Below are 25,826 nucleotides of genomic sequence, written 5' to 3' on the forward strand. Positions count from 1 at the left end.
GACACGGGTTCGTGCCCCGGTCCGGGAGGATCCCACGTGCCGCGGAGCGGCTGGGCCCGTGAGCCATGGCCGCTGAGCCTGCGCGTCTGGAGCCTGTGCTCCTCAACGGGAGAGGCCACAGCAGTGAGAGGCCTGTGTACGGCCAAAAAAAAAAAAAAAAAAAAGAATCCACTCTCAGAGGGAGAGGGCAGACAGGTGAGGAGCTGCTACCCTGAGCTTCTCTGGCAAGCCGGTTATGAAGGGCATACAAATGAAGGGGTGAAATAGTCACTGGGGAAAGAGGAGTTTGGGGGTCCTATTCCCTGATTTTCATCCCAACTCCATCTTCCCGAGGGGAGGAGGGATTTTTGTCCTTATTTAGTTTAGATCAGAAGTGTCATGGCGTTGGTGCATGATGGGTACTTCTAATCTGCTAATTTAATAAGGCTAATTTTATTGTAATGAGAGTGTAATGAGCAACAGGTTACATTCGGATGCAGGAGATTCCTGCCTTTCCTCACCTTTCTTTGTCTGCTTCCAGGACACTTATCACCCAAAATGTGTGGTTTCCTGTTAGTCTGGAGGTTCCTGCTTTTCTCTGTCTGACCATGGACTCCTGCTGTTTACAAGATGCCTGACTTCCTCCCACCTGGCCCCTGCCCCTATTTCTCTGCTCATACCTGCCTGCTCTAACATTTTCACTACAGCATAAACTCTTCTAAGGGCAAGCATTTCGCTGTTCCCTGCTGTTCTCTCATCACTGGGAACAGTGCCTGGCACCTAGTAAGAGCTTGGTAAATATTTCTTGAATGAATGAATAAGTGATGTGATATAAGCAATGTACAACACCACGTGGTTGGAACGCTACAACAGGTAAACGGGGAGTGGCAGGTAATACATACACAGCTGGCATATGCATACAAGAACTCTGGAAAGAGATTTGGGAGATGGCGGGGGGCGGGGGGAGTAAGCTAATACATTTTCACTGTATGTACTTGAGAAATAAAATACTGCCTGCCATCTCAGTAAACAAAGGATCTAGCTACTACATTACGGCCTCCCGTAGGACAGTGAACCCTGAGGGAACTCAGGAAGGAAACAGAATGCCTGCCATCTAGTAGTCATCAGACTGCAGCCACTCCCAGCGGTGCAGCTTGAGGAATCTCAGCATGAGAAAACACAGGATATGCACCCAGATAGCTGAGGTGCATATCAAAGGAATGATTTCAGTGAGCCCAAACTCTGGCATCTTGCCATACATAGAAAGTGCTAAATTCCTTAACTTGAGATATCTAGTTTTCTTTTACTAAGAGTAGCCTTTTGTTCCGACTACCTTGGTTGTGTTGCAAAAACTCCTATCTGTCCTGGCTTCCTCCTTTCCTCTTTGGAACAGTTTTCTCAGCCTTTATCTGAGATGCTGTCTCCGCGGCTTTAAGTCCTAAGAATGTCTGCCGAATAAAACATAACTCTCAACTTTTAGGTTGTGTATTTTTTTTTCAGTCGACATTCTTTTATGCAGTATTTTTAAAAAATCAAGTTCTAGTAATTGCAATGAGACAAGAAAAATGAAATGTTTAAGTATTAGAAAAAAAGAATAACTTATTGTTTATAGCTGACATGATTGTTTATATAGAAATTACAAAAAAATCTATATACACATTATTAAAGTTAATATAAGTTTTGCAAGTTTGCTGAATACTAAGTCAATATACAAAATCAATTATATTTCTATATACCAGCTACAAATAGAAAATTAAATTTTAAAAGATAACCTCTAAATGGACTTGAGGACACAGGGAAGGGGAAGGGTAAGCTGGGACGAAGTGAGAGAGTGGCACTGACATATATACACTACCAAATGTAAAATAGATAGCTAGTGGGAAGCAGTAGCATAGCGCAGGGAGATCAGCTCAGTGCTTTGCGACCACCTAGAGGGGTGGGATATGGAGGGTGGGAGACGCAAGAGGGAGGGGATATGGGGATATACGTATGCATACAGCTGATTCACTTTGTTATAGAGCAGAAAGTAACACAACATTATAAAGCAATTATACTCCAATAAAGATGTTGAAAAAGAAATAGAGAATCCAGTTTAAAATGGGCAGAGAAACTGAACAGTTTTCCAAAGTAGACAAAAAAATAATTAACAGTTACATTAAAAAGTGCTCAAGATCACTAATCATCAGCAGAACACAAATCAAAACCAAAATGAGGTATCACCTCAGCTTTCAGAGTGGCTATCACGCAGACAAGTGATAACAAGTGCTGGCAAGGATGTGGAGAAAAGGAAATAACGCTATCCTATGTTCCAGCAACCCCACTATGGATACATATCCTAAGGAAATAAAAATAGGGTATTGAAGCTATATCTTCATTCCCAAGTTCATTGCAGCATTATTCACAATAGCCAAATTATGAAAACAACCTAAGTTTCTCTGAAGGGATGAATGGATAAAGAAGATGTGGCATACATACATATAATGAAATACTGTTCAGCTATAAGAAAGAAGGAAATCTCGCCACTTTCAACAACTTGGATGGACCTTGAGGATACTATGCTAAGTGAAATAAGCCAGACAAAGAAAGACAAATAATGAATGGTATCATTTATATGTGGCATTGAAAAAAAAAAAGGTCAAACTCATAGAAACAGAGTCAGATGGGGGCTGGAGGATGAAGGAATTAGGGAGTGGTTGGTTAATGCATACACACTTTCAGCTATAAGAAGAAAAAGTCCGAGTATCTAATGCAAACATGGTGACTATAGTTTATCACACTGTATTGTATAATTGAAAATCGCTACGAGGACAGAGCTTAAATGTTCTGAACAACAACAACAACAACAAAAAGATAAATGTGTGAGTTGAAATATCCGTTAATTAACCAGATCGGAGGAATCCTTTCACAATATATAGACATCAAATCATCACGATGTATACTTTAAATATCTTAAAATTTTATATGTCAATTATACCTCAATAAAACTGTAATAAATTAACACATTAACCTAAAAAAAAAAATCAAGTACATGGGTTACCTTTTGAAACAATATATAGGAGTGTAAGTGATCAGATCATTCCACCCCCAAATATGACACTTTGGCATAAGGATTACCTCCAGCTGAAGACACCTGAGAAGTAGACACAGAAAAGGTCTCTGCCCTCCCTCTATGAATTTCCCTTTGTGACGGTGTTCCCCCATCTCCTCTCTACCAGGAGGGGCAAAATTAAATCACAGGAGACAACTCTAGATAAGACTCTCATCGGTGAGAGGAATCTACAAAACAAACCTTCCTAAAACAACTCTTGTCTTCCATTAGTTTCTCCCATATATTTACCTTCCTACAGGCTGGCCCCTAAAAGCCATAAACCCCTTTCCTTTGTCTTATCACTTCTCTACAAATTTAAATTGTATCGCTCTTTGTCAGAATGGTATAAAAGCCTCCAAGCCTAGCTGGCCCAATCACTAAACCTAAGAGGTGCGGGGGAAACTTTTCCTTCCCTCCAGTGGGGAAAACAACCTAGTTTTGACTGTATGAATATGGGCGGGGCTGCTCTGTGTGACACTGAGCTCTGCCCCCCGCCCCCCCCGCCGCCCCCCCACCCCGTGCTCCCAGAACAGATGTTGCTGAGGGATTCTTACAGGAGGAGGTGGGAAATTGGAGCAGAGGATCTCAAAGATCCGCTCTCCCCCACCTCTGCCACCTAGACAAGGCACACTTAACCACTTAGGGTCAGAAACACTGAGAGAAGGGCAGGGTCCCACATTTGGGAGGACTAATGCTTGCAGGTCAGAAAGTGAAAAACCCTTCAACCGCCGGCTAGACCCATTGTTCCTCACTGAACATAAACAAGTGCTCACAGAATATAAACAAATATCAAACAAGGCCATTCTGTATTTGGAACAAGGCATAGACAAGGCCACTCAGGAACCAAAATATGACTCAACATCCTCCTCTTCTGACTAACATGAGTGGGTCCTGGTTCTTTTTCAGTGACAACTCTGGCCCTGCTTTAATTCTCCTACCTTCTGGATAAAAATTAAGATACCTGTTACAGAATTGTCCCTGCTTCTTGACTGTGTCCAATTCAAAACTGTTCCCTACTTCCTTAAACCCCTCTTAGAGGTACCCAGCACAGATCCAAATCCTACAATAAGTTCTTTCCAACTCCCTCTTACCAAGATACCTCATGGTTTCTCTTAATGCATTTTCCCTTAACAAACAAGCTAAATAACTCTAATTCATTTTGACTGTGGGCATGTTCCTGGTAGAATTTGATCACGGGCTTTATCACAGTCTTAGCTTTATTCTGCCCAGTCCAACAATACCCAGACAGGGAGAAGCAAGGATTTTAAGGGCTACCTGGAAGGTTCAGTGGTCCTGAAACAACCTGACTTGGGCAAGTAGTTTGGGGGGCAGAAAGAGAAAAGGGAATTAGGAAAGCTTGAGTAATTCTTCTTCCTCAGCCATCAACCCTTTCTGTGGCTTCAGGCAAACCATCTCACTTTGGGTCTTTTTCCATTTCTGTACAAGAAAAGATTTGAATCTATTTCTAAGGCATCTTCCAACCTAAATATTCTAGGATCCAAACTCTACAGGTTCTCATACTCCCAGGTAAATGTTCCCCTACACCAGTTATTTGTAGAACATTGTCATCATTGTTGCCATATCTACATACCACCTGTTGTTATGTAAGTAAATAATTTTTCAAAATTTTTTCTTTAAATGGACTCAGTTTTTACTTAAATTTACACCACTACTTAAAGGGAAATCAAGTACTGCTTGGTAGAAGTGGAAGAATTTCTACAAACACACATATACACAAACCCTAAAACAATGTTATTTAACTGTATATGTTGTTACCTTTTGATGAGATTTGGAAGCCTTTGCTCTGCTAAAAAGGGAGATAAGCAAATGTTAGAAAAATGTTAAAATACATACCAGTCGCAAACACACTTTCTCTTTAGTTTGAAACAAGACTTTCTCACTCTGCCTTTCAGTGTTACTTAATGTCCTATACATACGTGCATCCTTACATCCTTTCGGTCACCCCAAATGGTTTATATATCCCACAGTTTAGGAAACAGTGCCCATCTTTTCTGCTTAACTTGGGCTCATCCTTCAGTTCTTAGACTTAATATAAATACCTCAGATTAAATATAAAGTCCTTCCAGGACTACTCCCTAACTGATTACCTTCTCCTTACATAGTAGGTATTAAATACACTTTTACTGAAACAATATTTCCTCGTAATACTTTTTCATAGCAATTATCACAGTATGCCATGGTGCGTTTCTGTCCATTGTCAGTCTCTTCTTAACTTGGCCATAAATTCTTGTGCACTTCTGTACCCCAGATCTTGACAAAGTGGACCCCCAGGGAATGCAAACGAGATGAAGGAATAAACCCTGCTCAGTTCCTGCAGCCTCCGGCCGGTTTAGCCCCGCCTCCTACCCCCAGCCCCGCCGAGGGCGGTGGGCGGGGCCACGCATGACGCAGGCCGCACGTTTCAGGCCTGAGAAACCGTTGCGTGTCTGAGGAGGAGACGCCTCAACCCGCAGTTACTACAGCGCTAGGAGCTTCCGCCTCGGCCACCTCCATCACCCGCATCACCATGGGAGCAGTGCTGGGCGTCTTCTCCCTCGCCAGCTGGGTGAGTTCGGGGTCTGGTGTCTCCGTCGGTCCTGTGGTTTGGGGGAGGGCGATAAGGGCTCCCCAAGCGCAGACCCCGACGGGCCTGGCGCCCGGGGCCCGGGGTTTGGGGGTCCGGCCCTCGGCTGCAGAGGGTATCCGGGGGCGTCCAGGATAAAATCCGCGATGCCCTGCAATCAGGATCAGGCGGTTCGCCTTCTGTGATTGTGGAGGAACGTAAGAGGCCAGCCCTCCATTGTTTACAATTTTGATTGCCCCGCCCCGTGAGCCGTCCGGCCTCGGGGTTCCTCCGGAGCTGGAATGGGACCTGGGACTGAGCTCGGCTGCCGGGGCCCGGGCGCTCTGGTTCATTTCCAAGCACCTTCTTAAGGTGGCGTCATTTATTTGAGCGGGGGTGGGTGGGGCTTGAATAATATTTTTATCCCCTAGCACAGGATTTGCCAAAGCTACAGAGTCTGTGGCAGAGGTGAGGTTTTAACCGAGGCCTGTCTGCGGTTCTGGCGCAGTGGAAAGACGGCCTCGTGGGTTATTATTCAGAATTGGAAGTCATGGCCTGAACATTTGGGGACCCTGTACAAGTCATTTCTTTCTGGTTTACCTTAAGATGAGGACAGTCACCCCAGCATTCCTCGCCTCAAGAGCTGTTGTGAGGATGAAGTGGATAAATCGGTTGAATCACTTTGTAGATTGTAAACGCCTTTTAAAAATTCCTTTTAAAAAAGGAATTTTGGGATCTATGGAAGAGAATATGATGAGTTCACTCATACACTCGCTTCCGAGGAGCATGATTCCTTAACTGCCACTACTTTTTCTTAGGGACAGAATGTATTTTCCATCCTTTAAGGTTGTTGATCTTAAATGAAAAGGGCAGTTGGTCTTTTAAGGGCCTAGGTTGTAGTGGCTCTCCAGTTTTTCAACCTTGACCCAAAGTAAGAATAAATTTTACGTGCTTGATTTAATATACCCATTTAGACACAGGTTGAAATAATTCTTACCTTTGCCCCCTGCTGTACAATTTTTCTTTTCTTTCACATTAAAAAAAAAAATTCTGGTCAGTTGATTTTCTTTCTTTCTTTTTTTTTTTTTTACAGTTTACTAGTGGGTCAAACTCACTGTTTACAAAATAGATTTAGAAAAAAAATAGTTAAGAAGGAAATTAATTAGGGCGTGAATTGGTAATTTGAAACTGGAAACACATTTTGGCTTTGATGTAAAGCTGAGATTTGAATTGATGCCATCAAAGCATTTCTACCTATAAATCACTTTTATATTTTATTAATTCCTTTTGTTCAAGAGGAGCAGCAAGGAATTCAGTGTACCAGAGAATGGAATGAGTGAGGGGAAGAATAATAGAAAATGAAGTCAGAAAAGTAAAGGGAGCCAGATCACGTAGATACCCATTGGCCAATTTAAGGACATTGGCTTTTACTCTTATGTGATTATGGGGATCCGTTACAGAAAGGAGGAATGATGTGATCTGACCAGTGTTTTAACAAGGTTGCTGTGTGGAGAAAAGATGTTAGAAAAGAAAGGGTAAAGCAGTGTAGGGGAGGAAAAACTTCCATTCTCAATGGGTTAGTGGTTGGGGCCTGCGAATTAAACTGAGAAAAGACAAATTAGCAAGAGAAAAAAAGAGTTCATGTACTTGTGCAACCCACATACACGCAGGGGTTCTTGGTGATGAATAACTCAAAGAGGTGATTAGAATATAGGGCTTATTATATGCCTGACTTAATTGGGGTTAGGGTTAGGATTGGGTGGGGCAGAAAAGGGCTTCCATGGGAATAACAAATAGGTTTCTTTAGGAAAGACAAATGGGTTTTTAGGAGAACAAACAGGAGATAAGAAAGTTTGTGATAGTACTTGTTTCTGTGAGTGCAGAGGTCTTTTTATCTTCTTCGTGGCCATAAAACTTCCTTGGAGAGACAATTTATGGCAGTTGTTGCTTTCAGTCAGATGAGAAAAGCTCTGAGAAGGCATTTTTTTCTGCTTCTTTTGAATCTCACATGTCTTCATCTGAAAATAATTTTTATACTAACTCAGGGTTCTGAATGGGTTGCTATAGCAGTGAGACAGGAGCTATTGCATTTAATCCAGGTGAGGGATAATAGTAGTGGCTTGGACCAACGTGATAGCTGAGGATGCTATGAAAGTGGCCAGATTCCGGATACATTTTGAGGATAGAGCTGATGTGCTGACAAATGGAATGAGGGTTTTGGAAAAAGAGAAGGCATGGAGGATGACTCCAAGGATTTTGGCAACAGTCACATACTCTTCCTTTGGCAACAGGAAGAGTATGTGACGCAACCTGGGTCCTTGGACTCTTTAATCAACAGAAATTGATAAGAGGCCAGAGGAGAATTTCAGCCAAGCAAGAGAGAGAAAAACAAGTAACAGATGGGGGAACTGGTTCCTTAAATGGGATATGGGTAGGGGCGGATCAGTGGGTTGAGCAAGAGGTGTGGCTTAGGTAATCTGCTCTCCCCTTTGGTGGGGCTCTGTGCAGGGGTCGCGCACAGTACCCTGCTATTGCTCTGTGCACCTCCGAAGTGGCAGTTGGTTTGTGGCTTTTTTGTATCTTACCGTTCATGTGTGCAGTTATTTTGAGTCCCTTATAGTTTCTTTGTATTCTGTTGCTCAAGGGTTAGTCCATGTGCAAGCACTCAGGTAAAGGGTCCCAGGTTCCAGCCTCTCTCAAATAGAGTTGTTTACTGAGAGGGAGAAGTGACATAACATAGAGTAGGACAAGTTTGTTCCACAGATTGAGTACCTACTGTGTAAAGGTGCAAGAGATATAACACTAGGTGGGCCCCCCTCAAGGTACAAGATGTAAACAGCTAAGTAGGTGTATTGGTTTGCCAGGGCCTCATAACAAAGTACCGCAGAATGGGTGACTTAAATTACAGAAATTTATTGTCTCATGGTATTAGAGACTAGAAGTCTGAGATTAAGGTGTCAGCAGGGTTGGTTCCCTCTGAGGGTGGTGAGGTAGACTCTGTTCCAGGCCTCGTCCCCGGTTCCTGGGGGTTTGGTAGCCATCTTTGCTGTTCCTTTGCCTTATCAGGCTCTGCCTTCATCTTCACATGACGTTCTCCCTGTGATGCATGTCTGTGTCCAGATTTCTCCATTTTATGACATCAGCCGTGTTTGATTAGGGGCCCACTCTTCTCCAGTATAACATCATTTTACCTAATTACATCTGCGGCAACCCTGTTTCCAAATAAGGTCACATGCTGAGGTACTGGGGATTAGGACTTAAAACCTACGAATTTTGGAGGACACAATTCAACCTAAAGCAAACAGTAGGCAACTATCATTAGTTTATTTAATTGGCTGGGGGGGGAAAATAGCTAAAGGGAGTCAGGAGTGTGAGACTACAGACAAAATAAACCCGTAGCAATTAGTGTCATTGTTTTCAGGTGTAAAATGTCTGTATTTCTATCTGCGACCAGATACAGACTTCTATTACAGTCTTTTGACCCAGATTGTAGTTAAGAGTTGGAGATGAGCCTGGGTGGTCAGTTCCCCGTGGCTGTTTTGCTTATGGATATTAACGGTTACCTTGATATACAGAGCCCCTGCTATGAAAGGCATTGTGCTAGGTGCTATGTATTCCTGACATTATCTCATAAAAGATTATTACTGGGACCATACTGTAAAACCAGAATCCCCCAGCGTTGCATTTGCTGCTTCTGCTGGTGATTCTGAACTAGCGTATCCTTGTAATGTGACTTCATAACATCACCTGTCAAAGCAATTCAGGTGGTTTCCTATTCAAGTGTATAGAAGAATGACAAAGTATATCCTCTCATCTGGAATGCTCATTAGGAGAATTTAGCTGACCAAAGATCCAGGTTACTTTTTTTGCTTTAATTGAGGTAAAATTCATATTACATAAAATTAACTATTTTAAAGTGACATTCAGTGACATTTAGTATATTCACAGTGTTGGGCTATCATCATACCTGTCTGAGTCCAAAACATTTTCATCACCCCAAAGACAAACTCGATTTCTGTTTAGCAGTCTACTCTCTTCTCCCCACTCCCTCCAGCCTCTGGAAACCACTAATCTGCTTTCTATCTCTGGATTTACCTATTCTGGATATTTCATATGAATGAAATCATACAATATGTGACCTTTTGTGTCTGGCTTCTTTCACTTAGCATGATGTTTTCTAGGTTCACCTATGTTGTACCAGCTATCGGTACTTCATTTTTATGGCCAAATAACATTCCATTTTGCAGGTATACCACATTTTACTTATCCATTCATCAGTTGATAGACATTTGGGTTGTTTCTGCCTTTTGACAATTGTAGATGGTGCTACCTTGAACATTCATATACAAGTTTTTGTTTGAATACCTGTTTCAGTTCTTTCGGGTGTATATGTAAGAGTGTAGTTACTGGGCCATATGATAATTCTATGTTTGACTTTGAGGAATCTCCAGGTTACTTTTTTTTTTTTAAATAAATTTATTTATTTTTGGCTGTGTTGTGTCTTCATTGCTGTGCGTGGGCTTTCTTTAGTTGCGGTGAGCAGGGCTACTCTTCGTTGTGGTGTGCGGGCTTCTCTTGGTGTAGAGCATGGGCTCTAGGCACATGGGCTTCAGTAGTTGTGGCACGTGGGCTCAGTAGTTGTGGCTCGCGGGCTCTAGAGCGCAGGCTCAGCAGTTGTGGCACACGGGCTTAGTTGCTCCGCAGCATGTGGGATCTTCCCAGACCAAGGCTCGAACTCCAGGTTACTCTTGAATGGAGCCGAATGTCTCTTGCTTTCATTATTTATAAGGGTTTCCATGTAATGTTGCCTTATGCTGTAATATCAGATTTGGTAGCTAGGATTCCCAGAAAACAGCAAGTGGAGTTAGTTTCTATTTTTCTCAGTGTTATTGTTTTTAAATAAAATATGCTGTCTGTGAGAACATAACCAACATTTATTGGGCTTTTACTGTGTTTTAGGCACTGTGTTGAGTGCTCATTTAATATAGCAATGTCTGAGGGAGGAAGATTCTGTTATTGAGTTTAATTTACAGATGGAGAAATAAGCTTACATTATGTAACTTGTTGAGGTAAAGTGGCAGAAATAATATCAACTCCAGAGCCCATGCTTTTAACCACTTCCTCCCAGCTATAGTTCTCAGTTAAAACTCTCAAAGCCTGGTTGGCCTCATCTTCTGTTCTGGATGTCACAAAGGAGTCCACTGAAGGAGGTCTCAAATGGTGATGATGTGCTTATTACAGGTTCCATGCCTTTGCGGTGGTGCATCTTGTTTGCTGTGTAGCTGCTGTCCCAACAGTAAGAATTCCACTGTGACTCGCCTCATCTATGCTTTCATCCTCTTCCTGGGCACTATTGTATGTTGTATCATGTTTCATGAAGGGATGGAAACTCAGCTGAAGAAGGTAAGTAGAGGTAACCATAACCTTATTTAACGTAGTGGTTTTTATTATTTTTATATTTTGCAGAGTTTTAGTTGTAATTAGTACTTATTTCTTCACTGTTGTGAAAGTCAAGTTCGTTGGATTTGTTGGCATTTTAAATTTTGGTCATAGTCAAGACACAGAATATAAAGGTATCAGTCTTTTCCCAAAGTAAAGGTAGTCAGAATGAACATCTTTAGTCTAACAGCTTTGGGAAAGATATTAAAAGAGTGGCCCTAAAACTTTATCTTTTCTTATATGTTTAGTTTTAAACATTTAAACTAGACTGGCCCTTCACCTTCAGAAGGAGTGGGTTGTAGCATGAAAACTCATGGGAAAATGGGAGATAACCTCATCCACAGGTAAGGGCCAAAAAGAGAGCACTCAGGACTTCCCTGGTAGTCCAGTGGTTAAGAATCCGCCTTCCAATGCAGGGGACGCGGGTTTGATCCCTGGTCGGGGAAGTAAGATCCCACATGCCGTGGAGCAACTAAGCCCGCGGGCTGCAACAAAGAGTCTGCACGCTGCAATGCAAGATCCTGTGTGCTGCAGCTAAGAGCCAACGTAGCCAATAAACAAATAAATAAAATATTAAAAAGAAAAGAGAGAGAGAGAGCTCTTGCCTTTTATTTTCAAAATGCAACTTGTTTATTCTATTTGGTGACAAGATTGTAAGTGAATTGGAAGGCAAAGAGAGAAGTCCCACAGGAGAGTCTTGCAGTTGTTTAAGTGGTCAGTTTTAAAAATCCAGGCTTTCCTATTGTGGAATAGAATCTCTCTTTAAATGTGGATATTCCCATAACATTAAAATTGCTTTTTCCAGATTCCTGGATTCTGTGATGAAGGACTTAAAACCAAGGTGGCTGATATAATCATGGATAAACACTGTGATGTGCTGGTTCGTTATAAAGCCGTATATCGAATCAACTTTGCCTTGGCCGTCTTTTTCTTTGCCTTCTTTCTGCTCATGTTAAAAGTGAAAACGAGTAAAGATCCCAGAGCAGCGATACACAATGGGTTTGTAGGAATTATTTATTATTAACTTGTTATGTTATGATGTGCACCCTCCCCTTCAGCAGTTCATGTTGCCATTTTGATGAAAGCAGTAGAGTATGTAAATCAGTGGCCCAGATGTATTTCCGACCTACTATACATGGGAAGTTGTTTCAACATCATTTTCAGTTGGAGCCCTGCAGCATGGAAGAGGTAGAGTGGACAACGACAATCTTGTCTTTTTCCTGTATTTTTTAAAAATACCTTTGCTTAAAGTGCCTAGATTTTTATGGAACACCTATGAAACAGTTCAAGCATTGTACTAAGCACTACACACACACACACATTTTTTCTTTCTGTTGTTAAAAGAGAAACATTTACCTGATATATTTAAACAGTATACAGAAAGATAAATAGTGAATATATTTGGGCCCCTGATTCACATATTCTGTCGCTTCCCGTTCCTGATCCCCGGTTCCCCTTTACAGGGAGGTTAAATAAATTGCCTAAGATGTCTCAGCTAGTGAGGGTTGGAGCTAGGATTGAAACTCAAGTCTGTCCAGCTCCAAAGCTGCTTTCTTTACACTCTGCCATACAAGGCAGTCTTTAAAGATTGACTGAAAGCCAGGTTTGGTCCTGGCCTTTGCCAGTGACGAACTGTGTGATTGTGGGCAAGGCATTTATGTCCAATCGCCTGATGTGCGGCAAGCCAACCTGAGATGCTGAGGTTTGCAGCAGAGACGGGAAGACAGACCTCAGATCTGCCTCCCCGAAGGCGAGAGGCTTTAGTTATTTATGGGATAGAGAAGCAGAGTAGTCTTAGGTTTGGGGAAAGGGAATGGAGGTAAGGAAAAGGTGAGGTAATCAGTGTTCTGCACAGGTGTATCTGAATTACATGCTTCTTAATAGGATGCATGTTCAAAAATGGAGATGCTTAGCATAATCTGAGGGTAGAGTTTTTGGCACTCTGACATCAAAAGGATCATTCATTTTTGGCACTGACATCAAAAGGGTTATTCATTGCACATCTGTGCAGGCCCTGTCTTAGGGTCAGTGGTCCCGACCAGTCTTAAGCAGCTTGAACTGGATAAAAACTAACTCCCAGTTTCTGAAAACCGGCTTAAGCCCCCGTTACTATAGTGACCCACAAGTCAGAGGCACGTTATCTACAGGGGTAGTTAAAAAAGAGTCTTGTGGTATATTATCTAGGCCATATGAAGGTTGGAGGGTATGAAATTTGAAAAAAAAAAATTACGATGAACCTTTTGAAGGCAAGGCTGCAAGCGGGGGTGGTTCTATAACCAGCTGTTCCCTTAGCACTGTTGTGTAAGGCAAGCTCAAGAATTTCTGTTGGGCACCAGTGTCTGTTAACTATGGCGCACAGTTTCAGGATGGGTTTTTTAACACTATGGGGCATGGTTTTACCATGTTGTAAAGGAAGGATTTGGTGATTCACTTTCCCCCAGATCTAAGTTGATTGCTTTATATTTAGCTAACATCGTTAGTTTAGAATGCTCCAAAATTCTAGAAAAAGGCCTATCTTTAAGTGCTGAAAGTAGGGAAATAACATGTTTCTTTCTTGTGAATGTGCATGATTTGGTCTCTGTGCTAACGTTTGTTCTTAAGTTGTGTGAAGTATTGAGTGAAGTAGTTTCATGTCAAATGAAGAAATAAGCCTAATCATGTTGGAAGTGGCTAGTAAGGCTTTATTTTTGCATTTTAGAAATTCATTTTTCTCAGTGTAAGGGCAAAAATTAGCATTTCATAAGTGTACTTTTATATTTTAATAGGTTTTGGTTCTTCAAAATTGCTGCCATTGTTGGTATCATGGTTGGATCTTTCTATATCCCTGGGGGCCACTTCACCACAGGTATGGTTCACTATTAGGGGGGTCAATTATAATATATACAAACTCTACAAATGATTGAGTTAAAGCTACATTTTCATTACTGATTTTTGCAGAACTGGTAATTAAATGAGATGGTGTCCAATTACCATGACTTGGTACTAATATTAAGATATTAATTGATTGATTAAAGCCGGGAGGCATTCAGCCCACTTCTCAGCTATTCTGGAACCATATGTTCGTTTGCCAATATTTTAATAGTTTCTCTTCTCACTTGGCAATACCACGTTAATCGGAGAGCTTGTCAACGTAAGGGCTTGTAACCATGTGTTCCACTATTCCTGTCTTAACCTGCTTCCTTATTGTGACATCTGTGGATTTCCACTGTGATTTTTATCCCTGTAAGTAAAGGAAAGGGCTTATATCTTTTCCATTTGGAATGTCAGACCCTAGGCTCCCCTTGGCACAAGCTAGAACAAGTTTGAAAAGGTCTGAAACCCAACAGAACACTTCTCAGAGAATGCCTTTGAGTTTGGAATTGCAATAATCTTGCTGTACTGCTGGAGACAATGTCTTTATTACCTCTCTATTACTTGAATTGAAATCTTTTTAGAATGTTGGACAGTAACATTCTGAAATGTTGCTCCTATGGTGAAGAGTAACTGTGCTTTTGGTTTGTAGCCTGGTTTTTTATTGGCATGGTGGGGGCTGCCTTCTTCATCCTCATCCAGCTGGTGCTGTTGGTGGACTTTGCTCACTCTTGGAATGAATTATGGGTAAATCGAATGGAAGAAGGGAACCCAAGGTGCTGGTATGCGGGTAGGTATCTAAACCCCTATGAGAGCCATACTGCATTATGCTACGTTAAATAGGGTGAAAATTGGTCCTCGTTAGTATAAGAGTTTGTTATGACTGTGGGCATTCATGTTTGTTTTCTTTTTTCTAGCTTTACTGTCTGTCACAAGCATGTTTTATATCCTGTCAATCATCTCTGTCATATTGCTCTACACATACTACACCAAACCAGATGGCTGCACAGAAAACAAGTTCTTCATCAGTTTTAATCTGATCCTTTGCATTGTGGTTTCTATTATGTCAATCCATCCAAAAATTCAGGTATGGTTGTGATTTCTGCTTCTTCCTCCTGTGAAGGATTTTTAATGAATGCTAAACTTGAAACCTAGGTAACCTGTTGTATGAATTTATGTCCAAGTTTATCTACTTAAACATTTTTCTACTTCAACACGATAAAGTCTTCTTAATTATAACTTAATCACTCTAAAATGTGCCATGGAGGGCCAGTAAATGAATAATTTCCCTATTATTTAAGAAAAAAATCTATGTAACTTGAGAATTTATCATTCTTATAAAATTGTTTATATCATGAGACTGATTCTTAGGAATCTTTAGCAAAGATATTTTAGGGGAATTCAACTAGAAAAAATAATTGATTTTAATATTTAAAACAACTCATGCTCCTGAGTTTCCTCATTTAAATACAATATTTTTAAAATTCAGATATGAATTTAGGTGTGAAAAGAACATCTAGACATCACCTCTCCTTTTTTATTTTTATTATTATTATTATTTTTTTTTTTTTTTGCGGTACGCGGGCCTCTCACTGTTGTGGCCCCTCCCCTTGCGGAGCACAGGTTCCGGACGCGCAGGCTCAGCGGCCATGGCTCACGGGCCCAGCCGCTCCGCGGCATGTGGGATCCTCCCGGACCGGGGCACGAACCCGTGTCCCCTGCATCGGCAGGCGGACTCCCAACTACTGCGCCACCAGGGAAGCCCTCTCCTTTTAAAAAAAAAAAAAAAGTTATTTTATTTTTGGCTGCGTTGGGTCTTTGTTGCTGGGCGCGGGCTTTCTCTAGTTGCGGTGAGCGGGGGCTACTCTTCGTTGCGGTGCGCGGGCTTCTCATTGCGGTGGTTTCTCTTGTTGCGGAGCTCCGGCTCTAGGCGTGTGGGCTTCAGTCGTTGTGGCTCGCGGGCTCTAGAGCGCAGGCTCAGTAGTTGTGGCGCACGGGCTTAGTTGCTCCACGGCATGTGGGATCTTACCGGACCAGGGCTCGAACCCGTGTCCCCTGCATTGGCAGGCAGATTCTTAACCACTGCGCCACCAGGGAAGCCCACCTCTCCTTTTAAAAGTGAGAAAACCGAAGTTCCAGAGAGGTGATGGGTCACCAAGCTAGCCAGTGGCAAAGCTTAGCTTAGATTTCACTGTACCAAGGAACTAGTAGTAAATCTAAGCCTTTGTGTGATATACAGGAATTTCCAGGATTATGAAATGCCTGAGAACCAGTAGTGCATGCCTCCTCTTTCTTGGTTCTTTTTCAAGCTAACTCAAACTGAAAGGTTACTTGTCATCTTTCAACTGTCAGGCAGAATTAGAAGGTTCTCAATTAATAACAATTCAGTGGGTCCCAGGAAGTATGCTGGGTTTTAGAAATTCAGCCCTTGCAATTCCTATGGCATTGTTTTCTTTTTGATTCTGTAGGAACACCAGCCTCGTTCTGGCCTCCTGCAGTCCTCTATCATCACCCTCTACACCATGTACCTCACATGGTCAGCCATGTCCAATGAACCTGGTAAGGGAGTTTTAATAACGCATTCATTTGGTGAAAAGAAAGTAAGAAATGAGAATGTCCCTGGAAGCCCAGTGGTTAGGACTCCATGCTTTCACTTCTGTGGGTCTGGGTTTGATCCCTGGTCGGCAAACTAAGATCCCACAAGCCGCGCCACGCAGCCAGAAAAAAAAAGAAAAAGAAAAAAGAAAGTAAGAAATTACTCCTTTGGTGGGTGCAGAAACTAGAGCTGGAGCAAATGTCAGACAAACAAATGAACAGACAAAAAACTTCACTTAAATGTACAGTGTCCACGGTATTTACCTTTCACGTTTTATTCTCCATGTCTATTCATGGCTATTCAGAGCTGACAGCCTAAAGGACCACAGTCCTTTATATAGTCCAGGCTTTTCCCTGGACTAAGTCAAACTAGTTAAGAGCTGAACAAGGCAACATTGTTTTGGCCCTTTGTAGAATTACTTTAATTGAGTGTTACTTTGGTGGTACAGGCTGCAGAAGAAACAGCTGCAGGAAATCTCCTTTTGTAGATCTTATGGGATTGTTTCTCAGTGGGGGTATTTTATGGACTCCTTTTCAAGGAAAACCATTATTTCAGACCATTCAGTGATGACTCAACTTACTTTTATTGTATTCCTATGTAACTATGTAGAAACAAAACTAGGGATAAACTCCTTGTGCTGTTTTTTTTTTTTTTTGCTAACCAGGCCAAGTTTATTGAATCTAGCCTTATTTTGCAAACAAATTAGTTTTTTTTTTTAAGTTTTTATTTTATATTGGAGTATAGTTGATTAGCAATGTTTTGATAGTTTCAGGTGTACAGCAAAGTGATTCAGTTATACATTTTCCCATTTAGGTTGTTACATAATATTGAGTAGAATGTCCTGTGTTATACAGTAGGTCATTGTTGATTATCCATTTTAAATATAGCAGTGTGTACATGTCAATCCCAACCTCCCTAACTATCCCTTCCCCCCCGGTAATCATAAGTTTGTTTTCTAAGTCTGCGTAAACTTGTGCTTTAAACACAACTATAGAGCCAAAAAGACTTGCCAGTTAAATTTCAAACCCAGTGAAATCAAGATTGACATTTATGATATTTGACAAATACTTTGTTGTTGTAGTTTCATTTCCTTTTTTCTAAAACTAAGTCTGTAGTTGCAACACAGATGCGTTGCTGGCTGCCCAGTTGCAGGTTCTTTGAAGTGTAGCATTCCTATGTTTTAAATCACGAATGAGTGATGTATAGCACACCCCTCAAATCCTTTTGGACCAAGATGAGTTATACTGAAAGATATAAACAGTTTTTCATTTTCAGATCATTCCTGCAACCCTGGCCTATTGAGCATCATTATGCACATGACCTCACCAACCTTGGCTCCTGCAAATGCAACTGCTCTTGCCCCTACTCCTGCTGCACCGTCGCAGAGTGGGCCTTCTCTGAATAAAGAGAACTTTATTGGACTGGTCGTCTTTGTTCTCTCCCTTTTGTATTCTAGGTAAGTTTAAAAGTACTTAGGACAAAATTCTTAGGAAGGTTAGTAATAGAGTGAAGAAGCTATTTTGCTTTCAAAAAACAGTGAGAAGAATTACAAAAATTTAACTCTTCCTTATTAAAGTCATTGACTTGCTTCAGTTACCTTGCTGTGTACATTTCTTTAAGTTCAGTAAATCCTCTCATCGAATAATTCCTCCCAGGCTTACTAAGAGATATGTTCTCCTTTGTATAGGAGGATAAAGCCTTTACCTGACTCTGGATCAGCTAGAATACTGGCTCTGAAAATTGGTTGGCTTATCTTTTTTTAAAACAATCTTTATTTTCTGATCACTGTAAATAATATTTAAACAACTACAGAATTTTATACATGAAATGTTAGTCTGTAGTTAATCCAGGACACCAGATATAACCTATGTTAGCAGTATTCACTCATTCTCCCACCCATTTTTATTGATATTGTCTGTATAAGTGCATGTTACTTTAATAATTTTAAAATATGCAATAATAAAAATGGGCAAGGATATATTTATATAAATTAATAGCTTAAGTGAGAACAGTAGGAAATGAAATGGTCCTCCCTCTAAATTTACCTCTGCTATGATTAACATTTTGGTACATATTATTTCAGGCTTTTTTCCTTTGTTTATACTTACTGTCTATTGACCTATCTGTATCTATATAATTATGCATATTTTTATAAATAGTTACATAATTTTATTTATATCACTTGATATCTAATTTTTTCAAAATAAATTGGGAGCGGGCTTCCCTGGTGGCGCAGTGGTTGAGAGTCTGCCTGCTGATGCAGGGGACACGGGTTCATGCCCTGGTCCGGGAAGATCCCACATGCCGCGGAGCGGCTAGGCCTGTGAGCCATGGCCGCTGAGCCTGCACGTCCGGAGCCTGTGCTCTGCAACGGGAGAGGCCACAACAGTGAGAGGCCTGCGTACCACAAAATAAATAAATAAATAAATAAATTGGGAGCATTCTATATAACAGTATATATACTTTCTGAAATGCCTATGAATTTGTCATAATTTGGACAGCTTTGCACATAATGTGTAGATTTATCCTTTTTTCTTTTTTTAATGATTGCTTAAAATATGGGTTGGCAAATAACAGCCCTTTGGGCTGGCTTCCTGTTTTTGTAAATAAAGTTTTATTGGCATACAGCTATGTTCATTTGTTTTCATACTGTCTGTGACTGTTTTTGTTTGTTTTCCTTTGATTCTTGATATTGGGGGCAAAGCTTTTAGTCTTTAACTATTAAGTATGATGTTAGCCCTGACTGTTTGTTTGTTTGTTTGTTTTTGCGGTACACGGGCCTCTCACTGCTGCGGCCCCTCCCGTTGCGGAGCTCCGGTCGCGCAGGCTCAGCGGCCATGGCTCACGGGCCCAGCCACTCCGTGGCACGTGGGATCTTCCCGGGCCGGGGCACGAACCCGTGTCCCCTGCATCGGCAGGCGGACTCTCAACCACTGCGCCACCAGGGAAGCCCAGCCCTGGCTATTTGATAGATGCCCTTTATCAGTTTGAGGATGTTCTTCTCTATTTCTATTTTGAGTTTTTATCATGAAAAAAATATCAGATTTTTGTAAAATGCTTTCTCTTTGTTGAGATGTTCATGTGGGTTTTGTCCTTTATTTGTATGTACTTTTTTATTCAGTCATTTAACAAACTTTTAGTGAATATCTGCTGTGTACTAGAAATGCATAGATGACTAAGGTCATTGTCAAAAAGTTCTATGAATAGCAAGGAAGACAGGAACAGTAAGTGATATGGCAGAAGGAAGAGTAAGGAGCTGTGGGAATTTAATCCAGCCTAGTGATAGGGTGATGCCAGGGAAGACCTCCTAGAGGGCACAGCCTGATCAGAGAATTTAAAGGGTGATTAAGTTAGCTGGGAGAAGGTGGGGAGTGCATTCCAAGCAAAGGAGAGAGGTACTTGTGAAGTCCTGAAGCAGACATTGAGAGCATAGTATGTTTTGGGAAACTCCTAGGCAGTTAAACCCTCAAATTGTAACTGATGAGAGTACTGTCTCTGTCTTGTGATGACAGGCATTTAAGCAAACCCTTCAGAAGCCCTTCGGTCCCCAAAGCAGGAGCAGTTCAGAAATAACCTTCATGTGTATAGACCAGTGACAGCATTTCGTGTTCATGGCCCCTTTCTTTTTTTTTTTTTTTGCGGTACGCGGGCCTCTCACTGTTGTGGCCTCTTCCGTTGCGGAGCACAGGCTCCGAACGCGCAGGCTCAGCGGCCATGGCTCACGGGCCCAGCCGCTCCGCGGCATGTGGGATCTTCCCGGACCGGGGCACGAACCCGTGTCCCCTGCATCGGCAGGCGGACTCTCAACCACTGTGCCACCAGCGAAGCCCAATGGCCCCTTTCTGACTTACCTTCTTGGGGTCGCTCTCCAGCATCCGCAATGCCAGCAATAGCCAAGTAAGCAAGCTGACCCTGTCAGGAAGTGACAGCGTGATCCTCCGTGATACGACTGCCAACGGCGCCAGCGATGAGGAAGATGGACGGCCTCGGCGGGCTGTGGACAACGAGCGAGAGGGCGTGCAGTACAACTACTCCATATTCCACCTCATGCTCTGCTCGGCTTCCTTGTACATCATGATGACCCTGACCAACTGGTACAGGTAGGAGGCAGAGAGAGAGAGAATCGAGGGAAAAACACTTAGCCCCTCAGGGTTGCCTGTAAAGTCTACATCCATTGTCCTGACTTCAGAATCCCCTTTCTTTACCCTTATAATGAAGTTGTGTTCAGTGCTCTTTTCTGAAATACTTTTGACTTTTTCTCCTCTTGCATTTGAAATCCAGTTGGAATTCTTACGGTGAAAATCACGGGAAGCCCTTCCAAACTTGAGTTACTTGAGAGAGAAAATCATGACATTAAGTGAGCTGACTTGTCTTTGTTCCCTGATATTTCTCTGTCTAGAGATGTCCGTATAGAGTATTCTGATCAAAGTAATCATGTGGTAAGGAAGGAGAGTTTCAGGGAGGTCATTTCAATCTAGACTTTGACCAATATGTAGAAGAGCTAGATGTTCCTGAAGAACTTTTTGCAAGGAATAGTCACAGTTCTTCATGCAGGCAAGAGATAAAAGCTGTTTGAGAGGCAGAGTTCCCTGCTCATAAAAACTAAAAATCACAGCTTTCTCAAGTCTCTTCTAGAAACTTACTAGGGAGCCGTGTCAGTCGAATTTCACTGGAGCATTTCTTAGCTTTTGCTGAGGGGCTGCTGAATGCTGAAATTAGGCTCCTTTACCTACCTCTCTGCTGTTTTCTTAGCCCTGATGCAAACTTCCAGACCATGACCAGCAAGTGGCCAGCTGTGTGGGTCAAGATCAGTTCCAGCTGGGTCTGCCTCCTCCTCTACGTCTGGACCCTTGTGGCTCCGCTCGTCCTCACCGGTCGAGACTTCAGCTGAAGCTCTGAGTGCCAAGGACACACTGAAATTCATAAAGGTCTCCTTTGCTGAAAGCTCACATCCCTTTTACTTTTGCTTCAACTAATATATTAAGCAAACTCTCTGCAAATAAGACTATATCCAGGTTTATATCAGAGGGCAAGAGTGAATGATGCTTGATGCAGGATCAGAACTTTTCGTTTATATCTATATTATGTTTATTTGTAAGGATATAGAGTGAAAGGAACGTTTTGCCTTTTAAAGTGAACTACAGCTGTGCTGTGAAGAGAGTTCTTTATTAAGACTTATAGGTTCCTACAACTTTGATTTAACATGTAAGACAGAAAAATGTTGGATATTTGAGGCTGTCGTTAATATATTTCTATTGCAAAATCTTTAAAAAGCATAGTAATTATAATAATGCATTTCTATGACAGTTTTCTTCTGTGAAAGTCTTGTGTGAAACAAGCTCTTTGTTCAGTCCTTAAACTCATAGTGCTTGGGGAGAGGAATACATGTGTGGGTCTTGCCCCAGAAGAGGGGTTGCTAGTATGGCTACTGTTTCTATATCTTGAGTTTTTTCGTTTACTTTTTTTTATACTACAGTCTTGATGCTGCTTGATTTAAGCCTGTGGCTTTGCCAGAAATGTTAATTTCAATTAAATGCTTTGTAGGTTTGGTTAAACTGAAGATTCACTTGGGAAAACCGTGCGACTTTAGTCTGTGTAATTATCTTGTTATGAGTATGTAAAAGTATAATGCATGTGAATTTATTATTTGCACTATAAAGGTATTTGATTAAAATAGAAAGACAAGCTTTTAAGGCCCTTTCTTTAACAGCTTTTATCAGTTAGCAGCCATTCTATGTTTTTCTTTTTTTTTGGACATATGGACAGTCAGGTTTATAAATCATCTTGCAGAATGCTCCTGTTCCTTCTAAAACTTAAGGTCTGGCTGGTGAGTAGAGTCTTGAACTCATTTGGAAATGGTACTAAATATCTTTTCTGGGCAAGACACTTGGGTAGATGAGCGAGAAGGTCAGCACTGCCGGGAAGCTTTCGGGAGAGGCAGCACACAGGGCGGTAGAACAGAACAGTTCACTCAGGGAAGATTTACTGCGCGTTCTGTACCAGGCCCTGTCAGGTTCTGGGATGCACCTTTCAACATGACAGGCAGCGGCTCTGCCATCTTGGACTTAGAGTTTCGAGGAGGATATAATGAGCTGACAGGTAGTACAACGTGTTGTGATTAGTGCTGTGATTTAGGAATTGCAGAGAACTCAAAGTAGAGGTGCTAGGTTGGGGTGTCATGGTAGGCTTCTTGGAAAAAGTGTTGTCTAAGCCAAGAAACGTTAGGAGTTAGCTAATAAAAGAGAAATGGGGAAGTGGAATGGCATTGCTGAAGGGTAGACTAAATGGTATGTTAAGGGTAGGGAGATTAAAAAAAAAAAACACATGTTCAGTGAAGCTGTAAAGGGGAGAAGTGGGCAGGGACTAGGTCACGAAGGGCTTTGTAAACCACACTGAAGAGTTTGGACCTTATGCGAGGGCAACAGGGAACATATTCACATATTCAGAGTGACGTGGATGAATGATGTCTTCAGTCACTGTGGCTGATATATGGAGAATGGATTTAGGGACATGAGACCGGGGCAATCCATATAATAAGATTTGAAACAAAGAAGTTAAAGTGAGGATGGAGAGAAACTGACAGCTGAGAGTTACTGAGTAATTAAAAATTTTAACTTGGCAATTGATTAGCTATGGGGGAGAGGTAGATTCCTGAGTCATGCTGATTTAATCACCTGAGTGTATGGTGGTTCCGTTTATATGGTGAGAAAAACCGGAAGGGGAGGAACAATTTGCACTAGAAGAGAAGATGGGAGGTGGTCCCTCAAGATGGCTAAGAGTCAGACTGTTTAGGTTTGCAAACAAGCTTTGCCATTTTCTATCAGTCAGACTGGTCAGTTAATACTTATTGAGTATATACTATGCTTTATGACCTTGGGCAAATGACAATCTGTCTGAGCCTCAGTGTTTCCTTTGTTTGGAAGTTTATCTTAGTACAAAAGATTGTTTAGGGAGCAAAACTACTTTGCAAGGTGCTTAACCCATTTTAAGCACAGCTGGTGGTAGCTGCTAATCTCCGTGTGGGCTAATACGAGACCAGACAATAGTCAAAGGTCAGAGATATTCACCCATAATCTGGTGGAGGTTAGATTTGAGGTGTTCTTACAGAATTAAACAGATGGGACATAGAGGGGACAGTATCAGTTGAGCTGTAGGTGAGGGGTCAGGAAACAGGGCTTGATATGAAGTGTTGGAACCACCACCATTTAAACCAGTACCTTATGCCGTGGTTCAGAGATAAAGTTGCCAGGGATTTGGGGGGCAGTTCGGGGAGGTGTAGCCCCTTACTTTGCCATTGAAAAGCAATCACCTCATTTTCCTTAAAGCAGGGCCAGCCAGTTTTAAGACTTTTAAAGGTCCTGAACTTCCAGAACATTACCGTGTACCATCCCCCACCTTATGTCCTTTAAGGTAAAAGCAATACTAAACTGTAAAGTAAATGTAACAAAGTCCAATAAAGGTTTTATTTTCTTCTCATGATGACAACTTTGATATTAATTTGAAATAACAAATTCTCCTTAAAAACGAGAGGGCAGTGTCCCTGCTTTGCTTGGCTATACCCTAAGAATAAGTTAAAGTTGGCCTGTTGCTAGGACACCCAGTAGTTTACTCAAGACTCAAGTGAATTACACACGTTGAGTGCTGAATTATACACATGCATAAAATATGTCAGTATTTTCGGTAAGCCCAGGATTATACTATAAAGCAAGGGAGTATTGAATCCTCAGACCTCATGGTGTTATCCCATTCCAGAAGAGTCACCTGGTGTCTTATCACCATGAACAGGCCTCTCTGTCCCCCACTGTTGCAGATTGGGGTCCCTGGCTTTGAGGTCAGCAGTGTGCGCTAGGAATTCATCAAAGGCAACATCGTGGCTGCCAATTACATGCTTAGAGCTGGGAGAAAGCTTATAGGCAGGCCCTTGTTGGATTTCCCTGTCTGGGTTGCTCTTGCTAGGTACTCAGTTGGATGGGAAATAAAACTCTTGACAACCAAAGAACGGCCATAGACCTGGTTTTCAGTGCTTTTTGATGTTCTGGGCCAAACCGTGACTGAGGCCTAATTTAAACCAGGAGAGCTTCTTCGTCCACTCCAAGTGCTGCTTGATTATATTTCTCTTTTTACACAGTCAAGCTCAAGTGAGTATCCAGTAATACGACTCAGGCATTTGATCTCTGTGGATTGATGGCAGATGCCAGGCTTACGCTTATTAATGGGAGCTGCTGTTCATCTCTTTACACTTGTGCGTTTGTCTATCCATCCTGTTAGCTAGGAGCCCAAATCAGGCAGCCTACTCAGTGGTCTCCTAATTACTGCTGAATGACTCAAGCCACGTGATGCCTATAGCCTCAGGTGAAGAAAAATGAGAGCTACCCCAAAATAGCAACATGTACCAAGCAATGAACAGACATTATCTACAGCCCTGTAAGGTGCTGATGGTTCTCCCCCTTTTATAGATCAAACCAAGGTGTAGAGAAGTTAGTGTCTTGCCCACGGGTACTTAGTAAGAGGCAAAGCAGAGAAACAAACCCAGGGCTTGATTTTTTCCAATTAGACCCCAATTTCCCTTGGCCCATAAGGATGTAGGAGACAAGATAAACTAGAGACTGCCTAGAGACATGTAGGGGAGCCAGCTGGCTCTCTAAACGCATCACTAATGAAGGAAAGCTAGTAGCTCCCTAAAGGCAATAACTGCTACCTCACTGGGTCACTGTATCCCAAGGTACTGGCACCTTATCAGATAAGAGAGTGAACATCTGGTTAAAAAAATTTTTTTTCCAGAAAAGTAGTACCCTAAAGGATTTTATTACTCACCAGCTTTAAATGCAATAACATGAAACATTTGGGGCCACTGATTATATAGAAGTGCTGAACCAGTACTGTGAGGAGTGGGTGCTGGGGAAACTAAGAGGTGTTTTACAAGAGAAAGCAGAAGTGCTGACTCATAACATGGAAAATCACTCCTGTGGCTTGTAAAGTACCTAAGTTGATCCTTTTAACACTGTTGTGAGGTAGAAAGGATTGGAGCCATTAGCTTCATCTTTCCAGATGTGAGAAACAGACTAAGTTCCTTAGAGAAGGCTGCCCTGAAGAGCTGGTATGTTGCAGTGTAAGTACTTACTGTTGGCATCATCAAAAGCCAACAGTAAGTGTATGGATATCCTGAGTATTTCTCAACTGACCCATCACCAACACACCAGACCCAACACAGACGGGGACCTAGCTTCTGTCTCCTCTGGGGAGATGAATAGGGGGCAGAGAAGAAGCCATTAGCTTAGAGAAACAGCTAAGCAGCATGGGACCAGAGATGA

At 41.9% G+C, this 25,826-nt stretch overlaps 1 protein-coding gene across 1 annotated transcript; it reads left to right on the forward strand.

The window, feature by feature from the left end:
• The first annotated feature begins 5,491 nt into the window (after nucleotides 1-5,491).
• SERINC3 (serine incorporator 3) lies at nucleotides 5,492-23,994 on the forward strand. The gene is made up of 10 exons (XM_060030735.1): nucleotides 5,492-5,633; nucleotides 10,872-11,033; nucleotides 11,875-12,068; nucleotides 13,835-13,914; nucleotides 14,572-14,709; nucleotides 14,837-15,006; nucleotides 16,388-16,478; nucleotides 17,791-17,971; nucleotides 20,388-20,615; nucleotides 21,268-23,994. Exons 1-10 carry the CDS (start codon nucleotides 5,595-5,597, stop codon nucleotides 21,404-21,406), a joined length of 1,422 nt encoding a protein of 473 aa, XP_059886718.1. The 5' UTR covers nucleotides 5,492-5,594; the 3' UTR covers nucleotides 21,407-23,994.
• The last annotated feature ends 1,832 nt before the right edge of the window (nucleotides 23,995-25,826 follow it).

The sequence above is a fragment of the Delphinus delphis genome, chromosome 15, assembly GCF_949987515.2.
Source record: "Delphinus delphis chromosome 15, mDelDel1.2, whole genome shotgun sequence".
Classification (NCBI taxonomy): domain Eukaryota; kingdom Metazoa; phylum Chordata; class Mammalia; order Artiodactyla; family Delphinidae; genus Delphinus; species Delphinus delphis.

What these genes read in the sequence shown, in the direction of transcription:
- SERINC3 (XM_060030735.1), top strand. Translation starts at nt 5,595, where the DNA reads ATGGGAGCAGTGCTGGGCGTCTTCTCCCTCGCCAGCTGG. An exon ending in TGGGGGCCACTTCACCACAG is followed by an intron (nt 13,915 to 14,571) that starts GTATGGTTCACT and finishes TTTGGTTTGTAG; the next exon opens with CCTGGTTTTTTATTGGCATG. An exon ending in AGCCATGTCCAATGAACCTG is followed by an intron (nt 16,479 to 17,790) that starts GTAAGGGAGTTT and finishes TTTCATTTTCAG; the next exon opens with ATCATTCCTGCAACCCTGGC.